The sequence below is a fragment of the Equus quagga genome, chromosome 6, assembly GCF_021613505.1.
Source record: "Equus quagga isolate Etosha38 chromosome 6, UCLA_HA_Equagga_1.0, whole genome shotgun sequence".
Classification (NCBI taxonomy): domain Eukaryota; kingdom Metazoa; phylum Chordata; class Mammalia; order Perissodactyla; family Equidae; genus Equus; species Equus quagga.
In genome coordinates this window covers 74,033,697-74,046,157 of record NC_060272.1, presented here as the reverse complement: position 1 = coordinate 74,046,157, position 12,461 = coordinate 74,033,697, and the positions used below count along the sequence as shown (strand labels likewise).

General features: G+C 43.3%; 1 protein-coding gene across 2 annotated transcripts in view; it reads right to left on the bottom strand.

Moving 5' to 3' along the window:
- Positions 1-1,181: 1,181 nt before the first annotated feature.
- The window catches only part of FLT1 (fms related receptor tyrosine kinase 1), a 171,755-nt gene continuing 160,475 nt past the window's right edge, over positions 1,182-12,461 (bottom strand). For both annotated transcript variants that reach the window (XM_046665096.1, XM_046665098.1), the window contains exons 26-30: positions 11,995-12,100; positions 11,566-11,708; positions 9,212-9,296; positions 7,087-7,181; positions 1,182-4,216 (exon numbers count right to left, since the gene is read on the bottom strand). In XM_046665096.1, the coding sequence (XP_046521052.1) occupies positions 4,021-4,216; positions 7,087-7,181; positions 9,212-9,296; positions 11,566-11,708; positions 11,995-12,100 (625 nt within the window). In that variant the 3' untranslated portion in view covers positions 1,182-4,020. The remainder of the gene's footprint in view (positions 4,217-7,086; positions 7,182-9,211; positions 9,297-11,565; positions 11,709-11,994; positions 12,101-12,461) is intronic.

The window sequence follows — 12,461 nt, the reverse complement described above, 5'->3', positions numbered from 1 at the left end:
TTGTTTTGTTTTCTCCCTTAAATGTCCTTAGTTTAAAAGATAGAAGGCTAGTCATCCTGTGTTGGGACCCAGGATATTTTTGGAAAATTTCCTGGCCTGTGAAATCCAAAAGTCTGGTAATATGTTTAACAACAAGGAGTCCAGTAAACCTTACTGGGCCATCCTTCTGCTGGAGGAGAGAAAAAAATCAATTCCCAAATGTCCTGTTAAGTTTCCAGAGTCATGAGAAAATTTCTAAACTATGATGTGACCCCAGTTCTTTGAGCATTCTTCAAATCATTCGTCTACATGAGTGACTTTTATGTTATGAAAACCAGTAATATTTTTAAAGGGTTTCAGATTCTTGAAGATAAAATGCCTCTTGCCCTCTTCAGTTAACCACAGATTTACTGAGACTCATCATTTGCCCTTTTTTCTGGCCTTTGTCCCAAAAAAAGTAGGCCTATTTTCCCTTTCATTGTCTCTGCAGTCTAGTTTTCTCATGATGTTAGAAGGAAGGTGATGGTATGACCACTTCCTAAGACAATCTGGGTCACTTATTGTGTGTCAATTACTGATTATCTGAACTGTTTCTCTTCCTAGGATGTACTGCACAAAACAAAATTGAAGGGTATTTTAGCCAAGTGAACTTTTCTTAGGGAAGCTCTTGTGTCTTAGGCTTTTGCCTAATTATTTTGTATGGTTTCCTGCACACAACCTCTAACACACACACACACACACACACACACACACACACACACACACACACACACACACACACACACACACACCCTGTAATTATGGTAATTGTTTATTAGCTGAAAATGAGTGTTTGGGAAAGCCTGCCTCTTTTTTAGTTGAAGGCGCTTTCATCTGCAGTCAGCTCGCACACTCGGTCTGCACGTTTTACTTGTGATATTATTCATGTTAGTGTTTAGTTTTCTGGGCCATCTGCGTAGTTTGGTTTTGTTTTCGTTTGCCACTGGCAGTGTCTCGATTGTTTAGATCAGCCGTTTGTAGTATTGATAGGAAGCACTCTGCCCTCGCTTCAGCAGGGCTGGCTTTATTTTTCTTGAGCTGTGTTCAGTGGTAGGTATTTAATGAGATCTCCCAAAACACCAGGCCCCCACCCCCAGGGACCCAGGGAAACCTATGACCCCTTTTTTCATTTATAAAAGCAAGTCAGGGAGAAAATATATAGATGTTTTTGGAAGTTAATTTTATTATATGAAGATAGCATACAAAATACATTCATAGTGACTAGAGATGTAGGACCAAATTATATCTTACTTATATCTGCAGCATATATTCTTGGTTTGTATAAAAGTAACTTAAAATTCCAGTTTCCTTAAATAGTTATGCACAACACACACACACACACACATATATATACATATAGTGACTACCACTGTCAGTCAAAGGTGCGCTCCTCCTTTAATCAATTAAAAGGGGCTGGCAAGTATCTGTTTCACGTTTGACAGTCTTATGAGCTGGGAAACAAGGCGTAGCTGGAAGACCTAAGGAACGTTTTTCAGGATTTAGAGAAATTTGTTCCATGGGCTAAAACTAAGGTATGAAGATCATTTCTTAGACTAACTAGAGACTTGCATATAGTTTCAGTCCCATCCTACCCCTGCTGTCATCTCACACATCCCAAAAGGAAGTGCTTGGTTCTTCAACTGTTGGTGCCAACCATTTTTGTCACAAATGACAAATGGTTCTAATAATACCATCAGTTAGTGTTTTAATTTTCAGTACTGTTTTAATGAACAAGTCTGTGGCAAGGACTTTTCAACTAAATACACTTATTACTGCAAGCTTCCATTTTTCTTTTCATGTTAAGACTCCAGATGGAACCATTTTTTGACTGATGGGCTCATGTAGACTACAAACCTGAGTCTGAAGAAGCTGAATTAACATAGTTCTAATAGATTTCTTTTGGAAAGATGGTATTGCTAAGGTCTCTTAATGATTAAGAGTTAGATTATTGAATTCAAGACATGATACGTATAGCTAAGGTTTTTGTTTCCACTAATCACTGGGTCCTTATCTGATTTGAAAACATGAGAGAATTTATTGAGGTCTTCTCGCACTTTCCCTATGTTTAAGCTCCTTTTGGTTACTTGATTTTTATTATTGCCAGTTGTCACAGGTGCTTTTAAAGAAGAAGAACAAAGCTTGTCCACTCTTTGGGCCCTGGCCTGGTTTTGTTTGGGACCTGGCTCGTGGTGAGAGGCCTGTCTCACTCCTCTGCTGGCCCAAGGCTCCTTGAGCAGAGCCACCACTGGAGCACCAACTGTCACTTGGGATGTGCCGACTCTCCCATCTCTTCATACAAAGAATCTTGAAACAAGAATGTGACACAGGGAAGGAAGCAAAGATCCCTCCGTTACATTTCAGGTTCTAGAGTTAAGTTACTTGCATAAAGGGAAGCACACTCTTCTCTACCAGAAGCAGCAATTCACTGTTGCCTGTCCAGCTTTGACTGGCTTCAGAAGGTGCATACATCCTAAATCAAACAGAGCCAGTTGAGAGATAGAGGGTCTTTAGACCCTGAAGAGTAGGCACCCTTTTGTACCCTGTCTCCCTATTTCATCATCCTCCGACCCAAGGCAAGGTCCAGAGCAGATGAAAAGAGGCTTTTCTCCTATTGATGGCTCATTAACTAATATCCTGAGTCCCAATTCTAGAAATATCTTGCATAAGTTACATATCACTTTTTTTCTCAAGGAGCATAAAGTGCTTAATAGACATTGGTTAATGCTCTTCCACATCTTTCCAGGAGACCATCATGAGATAGCGGAATCCCCATTAAATAAAAAGGAAACATGATTGACTTCCTATCCTTCAGGGCCCAACTATGTCAGTGAGTTGGCTGGTTGGTATAGAGATGGGGTTTTCACCCTGCCATATCTTTTTTTAATTCCATCTATCCTAGTTCTGTTATAGAGAAAACCCTCCACAAGACAGCATTTTCATTCTCCTCAGCTTCCTTTTATAACTAACTGCACAAAACAGGTTAATACAAAAAAATGAGTTAAAGTGTCTTGACTATACATGAATACTCAAAATAGAATCTGACATTATTTTTGAGAATGTGGCTTAAAGCCCAGCAGATAACCCTAACAGGCCACACTCATTCCAGTTAGCTTACTATGGGCGGTATGCTACGTGTAAGGCCATCAAGCCCTGGAGCCAGCTGCGCTCAGGGTGGGTTTTCAGTGCATCTTGCTGGAGGGGCCAGCAGTGTGGGCTTAGACCTGAGCACCACTCTCAGTGCTAGAAATAAAAAATGAGTCATGTATGGGAACGCACATAGAACCAGTCCCATAGCTAAAGTTTTAAAATTTGCTTTGTAGTTCTAAAAAATATGTCCTTTTCTTGCCTGCCAGAATCCAGAAAATGTCCCCTCATCCCCCTGTCCTGTCTGCTCTGTGGCTGGGTTCTCCAACGCGGAAGCAGTTAGGTCCGGGTTTCAGGAGCCCCTGAAGCGGCAGTGGTGGGAGTCCTCTCCTATGCCCTTCCCGGATGGAACAGCTCAAATTCTTCCTTCTCATGCCTTGTCCTGTTTGTTCTCTCTTCTCTTCCTTCCTCCCTTCTTTCCTTCTCCTCCTTACATGTCATGTCTGCTAGAGGACCCGGGAGACATTGCTTAGGTCAGCAGAGGGCTTGCTGCCTCCCGGCCCAGTGGAGTGCAGGCTGCATGGCATGGTCAGTGTATCTCCTGAATCATCCAGTCCCGCTGCCCTGAGGCCTCGGGGGTGGAGGCGGTCAGTCAGCGGGCTTGGAAAGGGTTTCTAGCACACTGAGCATCGTGAGGGTTAAGCGGTGGTGTTCTTCACTTGTCTCTATTGCTATGCTTATCTGGGGTTACATTCTTGTTAGTCAAAAGAAAAAAACAGCACTATTAAAAATCAAAAAAGCAGCTGGCTCCTGTGGAAAGGTAAGGGTGTAGATTTATATATGCATAATACTGGCAAAAGCTAGTTTTCTGGGGGTATAAATACATGTGGTTCTAGAAACATGGCAGTATGTCAAGCTTTAGACAGGTGGAGTGGAATACAAGACCACCGAGTTGTAGTCTGGGGGAGGAGAGCAGCACGAGATCTTCTCCAGCTCCGAGTTGTCGTAGGTGAATCTGCGCTTGCTGTTGAGGTGCCCACAGCTGGAATGGCAGAAGGTAGGCCTGGCGAGGTCAGAAAGCCCCGACTCCTTGCTTTTACTGGTTACTCTCAGGCTAACGGAAGAAAAAAACAAAAAATCAAAAGTACGAAATTGGTTTCTTGAGAACAAACACTAGAGTCCCCTCTCTTAGTGGGTCTTCTATTCCTAAGTGTCGTAGGGTTAATGGTTATTGAGTGCCATCTCAATCTCAGGTCAGATCCTCTTTGTTCTGGATGCACACTGCCTCTCTCCTACCAGCTGGGTGTCACTGGGAAGAAAGAGGCATTCCACTGGCTGAGGGTGGACTGTGTGATTAGATCATGCAAATCCATAATTCCAGGTGGCAAATAACTCCAAGACTTGGGTACGGCCCTCCCCTACTCTTGGACCAGTTAGCTACTGTGGGAGGCTGAAAAATGCTCCACTCCCAAAACATATTCATGTCAAATCCCTGGGACCTGTGAATAGCACCTTACATGGCAAAAGATTGAATATTACCTTACGTGGCAAGAGATTTGATTAAGCTAAGGATGTTCAGAGGAGGAGCTTAGCCTGAATTATCGAGGTGGGCCCTAAATCCAATCACAGATATAAGAGAGGCAGAGGGTGATTCACAACTGGATACAAGAGGAGGTGATGTGAAGGTGGAGTGGAGAAATGTGGCCACGAGCCAAGGAGTGCCTAGAGACACCAGAAGCTGAAAGACGCAGGGAGCAGATTCTCCCCCGAGTCTCCAGAGGATGCGCAGCCCGGCCTACACCTTAATTTTGGACTGCTGGCCTCTGGAACTGCAAGAGCATAAATTCTGCTTGCTTTAAGCCACCAGGGTCAAGAAACTAATAGAGCTTGATACAAAAAGGTTAGCACAGTTGTCTATCAAGTTGTGGGCCTGTATATCTCTGGCAGGCTGGCTTGAAGGTGAAGAACTTGCTTCTGGGTTCTGTGTTACATCCAGCCTAAGACAGATACAGGAGGAAGAAAAAAAGCTGCTCTTGTCCCTTCACATTTGTTTGATATGTTTCTTTAACAGCGGGGACGAAAATGAGAAAACCTTGTGCACCACATTACTTAGATTGCTTCTGGACTAGCACAGCAAGCATTTGCTCCATGTTGTATATTTTCAGTCTCAGAGTACAGGACACAATTTAAAGTTTTCCTTTCTTCCACAAAGATCTAGGTAAAAGTAGCCACCCATTTTCTGAAGCGCTCCAAACTAGGAAACAAAAGAGCATGGTATTCTGCTTTTTCCCCTTATCTACTCATTCCTCGTCAGGGTCCTCTAGGCTGCTACACTCCGAGGGGACTCGACTCAATGTTAAAAGGAAATAAATATGCAGATGTTTGCCTGGAAATGCTCCTACCCTTTGAGTTTACTCGTGGTTGATAACTTGTGCTGACCATATCACTTAGAGGCATTTGTTGCCATCCTTTGATTTAGATCAGGCTCAGCAAACTATAGCCATGGGCTGGCCACCTCTTTGGTTTTTTTTTAAATGACAGTTTTATTGAGGCATAATTTACATACTATACAATTCACCTATTTAAAGTGTACGGGTCAGTGGTTTTTAGTATATTCACAGATGGTGCAACCATTACCACAGTCAATTTTAGAACATTTTCATCATCCCCCTCAAACCCACACCCATTAGTATACCCAGTCACTCCTCTCCCCTGCACCTCCCACCCCCAGCCCTAGCTGACCACTCCTCTACTGTCTCTGTGGATTTGCCTGTTCTGGGCATTTCATCTAAATGGAATCATACACTATCAATTGATGGACATCTGAGTTGTTTCTACTTTTGGTTGTTATAAATAATGCTGCTATCAACATCTGTGAACACATTTTAGTGACATAAGTTTTCGTTTCTGTTGGGAATATACCTAAGGAGTGGAATACAGAGTAGCTCTGTTTAACCCTTTGAAGAACTGTTTTTCAAAGTGGCTGCACCATTTTACATTCCCACCAGCAGTACACTGACTTTTTGATTCTAGCCATCCTAGTGGGTATGAAGTGGTAGCTCATTGTGGTTTTGATTTGCATTTCCCTGATGACTAATGACGTTAAGCATCTTTTCATGTGCTCATTGGCCGCAGCCACCTGTTTTTGTAAATAGAGTTTATTGGAACACAGCTGCATCTCCTTGCTTATATATTGTTGATGGCTGCTTTCATACCACGATGGCAGAGTTGAGTAGTTGTTTACTACCTGGCCCTTTAAGAAAAAGTCTGCTGACCCCTGGTTTAGATGAAAGAGGAGCAGCTTCTGCCTTTGGGTGAGACAGGGGCAGAGATTTGAACCAGGAAAAGAAGCAATGCCTGACAGGCCCAGCCTTTCCCTGTCCAGCCCTATTCCTAGGTAGAGACCGGTATAGAGAAGCTGAAGTGAGGCGCAGGGCCAGCGGGGTATAAGGCAAGAGCCTAAGTAATTCTGACAGCAGTTGTTTAGACCACTTTGGAGGGAGGAGTGCCAGGATCAAACAGGAAGCCTTCATTTGGAAGGGCAGGGTTCTCAGGATGGCATGTCTGAGGACTGGAAAATAGCACTGTCGCCCTTCATGTACAAACGCTGCCAGCCCGGGGCATAATAATGGGTGAGCATTCTCTGCCCACCCCATAAGCACGTCTCCACACTGTTCACAGAGGCGCATATCAGGCTCTTTTCATCTGCAGCTTCATGTGTTTCGACAGCCTGTCTTTGCTGGAATTTTCTGCCTGGTTTCTCATCTTAAACCCTAGTCTTCAGTCCCAGAGCTTGATGCTCATGTATCTAATTTTATGCCCTCTTTCTTGCCCTTCTGGGGAAAAAAGTGCTTTTCTGCAATGCCTGAACATTATAATTGAGGAGGGCAAGTAGCCCTCCAATATCCTCATTAACCGTCTTCGCCAGCATCTTCCTTCACCCAGCTCTACCGACTGATCAAGGAAGAGACCCAGCTTCCTTACTCAATCTTTAGTGAGGCCTTGGGTTTGCTCTCGGTCCAGGTGAAGCGCTTCAGCAGCGGGGAGGCCAGCAGAGTGCTACTGTCCACCTGGTAATCCTGGCGGGGAAGAAGGAAAAAGGTTACCCTTCTTGACCCGGAGGGGTTCACACCAAGTCTGGGGGATGCTAACGGGACGCACATCTGAAGTCACGCTGGGCTCTGTCCTCACTTTCCACAATCCCCACCTTTTAAGACAAAGCATTTTCTCCATATTGGCAAGTCTAAACTTTGTCAGTTGTAAGAAATGCCTTTTTCCAGTGACTTTGAGGCCCTTCTTCCTGAAGGTGAATAAAATAAATTTAAGCAAAAGGGAAAACTGCAGGTAACAGGTGAACATTTTTCATAGTAAACTTTTATGCAAATTATTTCATAAATATATTAAAACTAATTTTAGCAGGGGACGACTGGCTATGTATGCTGTTATTTGGTGGCCACGATATGCAAAAATTCTGAGAAATTATAAACACATGGTTTAATTTTTTTCTTGAAGGTTCTATGGAATTTTCAGGCCCTCTTTGGTCATGGTTTCCAGCAATTCTATTTCGTCACTGATTCATCTTTAGTTTTGAGTTTTATGCAGACTCCTCGTTACCCTGTTAACACAGCATTTCTAGTAAGTGGATCCTGCACTACGTTCCTACCACCCTTTGATCTCTCACTGGGCTGTGTTCGTGCCCTGAATTATCAGTAAACAAGCCCAAGCAAGCAAAGCAGCTGTCACAGTCCCCACTGTATTAGGGTGGGGAGGGTTAAGGTTGAGAGAAATCTTCCATGTTCTGCCCAGTATCATTTTCTTGGACTTAAGAAACCAGTGTAACTAAGCAGCAAAACCAAATTTCAGCTACTTTACTGTTGTATTCTCGAGCTTATTTGTAATGTTTCTAAATGTTTAAATCATCTTTTCCTCTTTATCACCCATCTGTCGGTTGTCATATTGCATGTTGCTGTGAGGCTGAAAGCTGTGCCACTGGGATTTCAAATACCAGCTGGGTCACCCATGGGGGACAGGTTTCAGCAGAGCTTCCAGACAAAGACAAACTAGGAAGAAGGACCTGGCACCCACTTCTGAAAAACTGGCCATGAAAACCCTGTGAGTAGCAGCGGAGCACTGTCTGATGTAGCGCCAGAAGGTGAGCGGACGGCGCAAAAAGACCAGGCAGGGTTCCGCTCTGCTGTCCACAGGGTCACTAGGAATCGGAGTTGACTCGATGGCACTAACAAGTGCTATGTCTCAAGGCCACACTGTTCCGTCATCACCTTCACACTGCAGTTGGTTTTCCAGGCCATTTATGAGACACGGGCAGCACCAGCACTTTTCAAATTTAAATTGCACATGAATTTCCTGGGGATCTTGTGACAATGAAGAGTCTGACTCACTGAGCATGGGTGGGTCCTGAGATTTGGCACGTCTAGCCCACTTAGCAGCAACAGTGCTTGCCTGGAGATTACATTTTGAGTGTGAGGGTCTGTGACACCAGAGATGCACTCTTGCCCAGCTCTCCCCTCCTCTCTTTATTCTCTCAACCCCAGATCTTTAAAGAGACAAGCTGGTTGAGGCCTCTTGTTTGCCAGGCAGTACTTGATTGTTTCTCCCATTGTGGCTGGGTAGGAACATGGCTGTTCAGCCTCTAGAACCTTAGTGGCAAGGAGCATAAGGCCTAGGTAGACTTCTTCCAGGATTTCTAAGGCTGCTCTTAAGAGAGAGCTCTCTGTTACATCATGAAGGCCAAGCCACTTACACAGCTTTGAGTTCCTCTGTTACTCTGAAAGCAAGTTTCCATCATTGATAGTCAAGAAGCTTAGAAACACACAGTGAGATTTCCTAAGAGACTAAATTACGACCAGGCAAAGATGTGGACCTGTGGAGTGAATTCTGGGCCATCTTCAAACTATGGAATTATCTACTTTCAAATTAGCTCTGTATAGCTAAGCCTTGTGGTTAGTCCCCCAGAAACTGTCATTTCAGTCACCACCAATTACTGGCCCCCCATTGACCAAGAGTCACCAGAATACTGGAGTTGTGTTTGAATGGCGTCTGGCAAAGAATCCTGCCAGGGTGCACTGAGTAGGCTTATTCCATTACTTACATCAAGCATGGAAGGGGCATCTGGTGAAAGTTCTTCAAAGGTTTTGATTCTTTCCAAGCTCATGAAATTGAAAGCATTTACGTATCTAATGACAAGGCAGAAAGAATAATCAAGACAGGAAAATGCATCCAGCTTTGATTAATCAGGAGACCATGGGCACTGTATCCCACCTATGATGAACGAAAGCATCAGAAGGAATCATCTCCCTCCTTCTGAAGCTGAAATGCTCCTGCTGTGCTCTCCCAGGAATCCTGACAGGGAGGCTACTTCCTCCCATGTGGTTAATCCACATTGCATAGTTTTAAGCAAAACCCCAGAGGGATCCTTGAAAAACTCAGGAGTGGTTAGGCCTCTGGTCCCTTGTGGAATCAGAAAATGTCAGGCCTAGAAGAGATCTGAGTCATCATCTGGTCTAAACACCATACATTACAAAGGAGAGAAATGATGCCCAGAGAAGCGATATGACCTTATCATGAATAGCTGCCTACTTCTAAAAGGATATGAGAAGACAAGTAGAATAACCTGTTAAGGTCACACAGCTGATTTAATGGCATAGTCAAGTACTAGGGCTAGTCTTGCATATTCTGTTCTGTGATTACAGATTGGAAGAATGGGTAGTATTTGTGTGATTTCCCCATAACTACCTACTGACCTTTCGTTGACAATTAGGAAGGACCATCAGAGCTATCTACCATATGGTTACTCATAAGGCAAGTTCACATATTGATTTTCTCAGTCTGATACTTGTCACCATCTGCAAGGCCCAATTTCTTAGGGAAGCTCCCTATTGGGCCTAAGGCTAAGCCACACACTGGAAGGGCTCAAAAAACTTTGACACTTCCCTCCCCCATCTCTGACCCAATCAGACCCTGCTAATTTATTTAGTCCAAACCAGTTTTCTCATCTTTAAAAAATGGATGACTCATGCGTTTCAGCCTCTTGGGCTGGTTGTGACGTATGAGCAGTGCTAGGGACCTGTAACCCATTACCATAGGTCTGCGCCGGCCAGTGGGCTACTCCTAGGCCTATCATAGACCGCTATCAGTCTTTGCAGACTGTGGCAGCTCCTCCCCATGCCACCCCCGGCCATCTGACAAGTTTGGCTAAACTGAAGTCAAAGCCCTAGGGTTGTGACTCCTCCAGATGAAGATGCTTGAAGGATAGTCTAAAAGTCCTAAAAAACGGAGCCCTGACTGTATGAGAACAGGGAGGGAGTGTCAGAACACCTGGCTTAGAAACTCTTATTGATTCTGCCACTTTCTAGGCACACAATTTTGGCAGTTATCCTCCACGGAGGCTTAATGTCTCCATTTGTATAACAGGAATAATATTTACTTCGTAGGATGTTTTGATTAAAGAGGTTGATGTGTGCAAAGAGCCTAGCACAGTGTCAGAAGACACACAGCATATGTCTGTGTAAGCATTAGTACCGAACGTGTGTGAAACGTGTAACCATGAGTAATGATGTGTGTGATACACATATAACCGTTAGTACTGATGTGTGATACACGTGTGACCATTAATATTAAAGTGCTGACCCCCACCCAGTGCCCAGTGGAGACACTCAATAGATATTTCTTCCCTAACCCCTTCTCCAGTTTCCTCTGCAGTAATGAGAGATATGTCAGTTTGTCAGGTAAGAAAAACATCCAGTTTGTTTCATTTTATCTAAGATCTCATGAAAAAAGTCAATGTCATTGAAAAAAAAGGATGGAGGAATTATTCTAGAATAACATAGACTAAAGAAACTAAAGAAAATGCAGCGTGCTATGCTTGATTGGATCCTGCTTGTTTTTCGGTTTTTTAAATTTTTCCTTCTTCTCCCCAAAGCTCCTCAATACATAGTTGTGTATTCTAGTTGTGGGTCCTTCTAGCTGTGCTATGTGGGACGCCTCCTCAGCCTGACGAGCTCTGCCATGTCTGCGACAAGGATCCGAACCGGTGAAACCCTTGGCCACCGAAGCGCAGGGTGCGAACTCAACCACTGGGCCACAGGGCTGGCCCCTGGATCCTGCTTGTTTTAAAAATGGTATTAAAGACATCTGGGGAAAATTATGGAAGTGTGGATATTTAATAATAAGGACTTAGTTTCTTTGGTTGACAATTTTGGTGTGATTACACAGGAGGATGTCCTTCCTATAAGAAGTATATCAAAGTATTTAGGGGTAAACTGTAATAATTCCTTAAGTTCTCTTTCAAATGGTCCGGGAAAAATAAAAATACACACACACACACATAGAGAGTATACGGACAAAACAGCCAAATGTTGACTATGGTTGAATTTAAGAGGTGGGCTTTTTTTTGTATGTTTGAAAATTTTATAATATAAAGTTGGAGAAAGAAAGAAATCTTACCTGACATTATCAGAACTTGCTGAATTAAACTTCGGAGCAGAAATATCTTCCTTGAAGAAGTCCTCAGAGAAGGCAGGAGTTGAGTATGTAAACCCACTATTTCTTGTCAGTATGGCATTTAGTGGGATATAATCTTTACCATCCTAAAACACCAATGATGGAGCTATAATTGCAGAATTTCTACCTCTACCAATTTCTGTGAAACATTATGTCAGCTTCAACTATGTCATTTCCACAATCTTGGTTGTGTTTTAGGGAGATAATTCTGCATACATATCATACATATACATACACACACACACATTTTTTTCTCACTGCTGATCTCAGCTATGAATAACAATTAAAATAACAATAGGCAAATAAAACACCCCCTTGACTTACATTCAAAGGCATTTGGCCTACTGATATTCTAGATAAATTTAGCTTTACCTGTTGTACATTTGCTTGAAGCAAATCGCCTAGTTTTTCCACAAGTTCTGCAAATCTTGGCCTTTCTTTTGGGTCTTTGTGCCAGCAGTCCAACATGATCTGATAGCTGTTGGTGAAAGCACAATAGAAATAGCTGGAGAGCAGTAGTAATTACAGGGATTGCCTTACCTACCCGCAATGTGATGGGTGTTGTCATACATATAAAGATGATGCTTTTTGTATAGTATGTGCTATTTGCCTTCATTCTTAGATTTGGGTATGCAGCACCAACACATAAAAGGCTGTCTGGGCCAGGTACTGCTGGTAGTAGAAAACCCATCTGCAAGGGAGACTAACAAAACAACCCTCCGGAGCCCATCACGACCCAAGTTCTTTGGAGTGCCTGTGGTGTCTGCAGAATGGAAAGTGTGAGTTCTTCTGTGAACAGAGCCGAGGTTTTTGGAGAGGAAACACCACTATTCACTTGC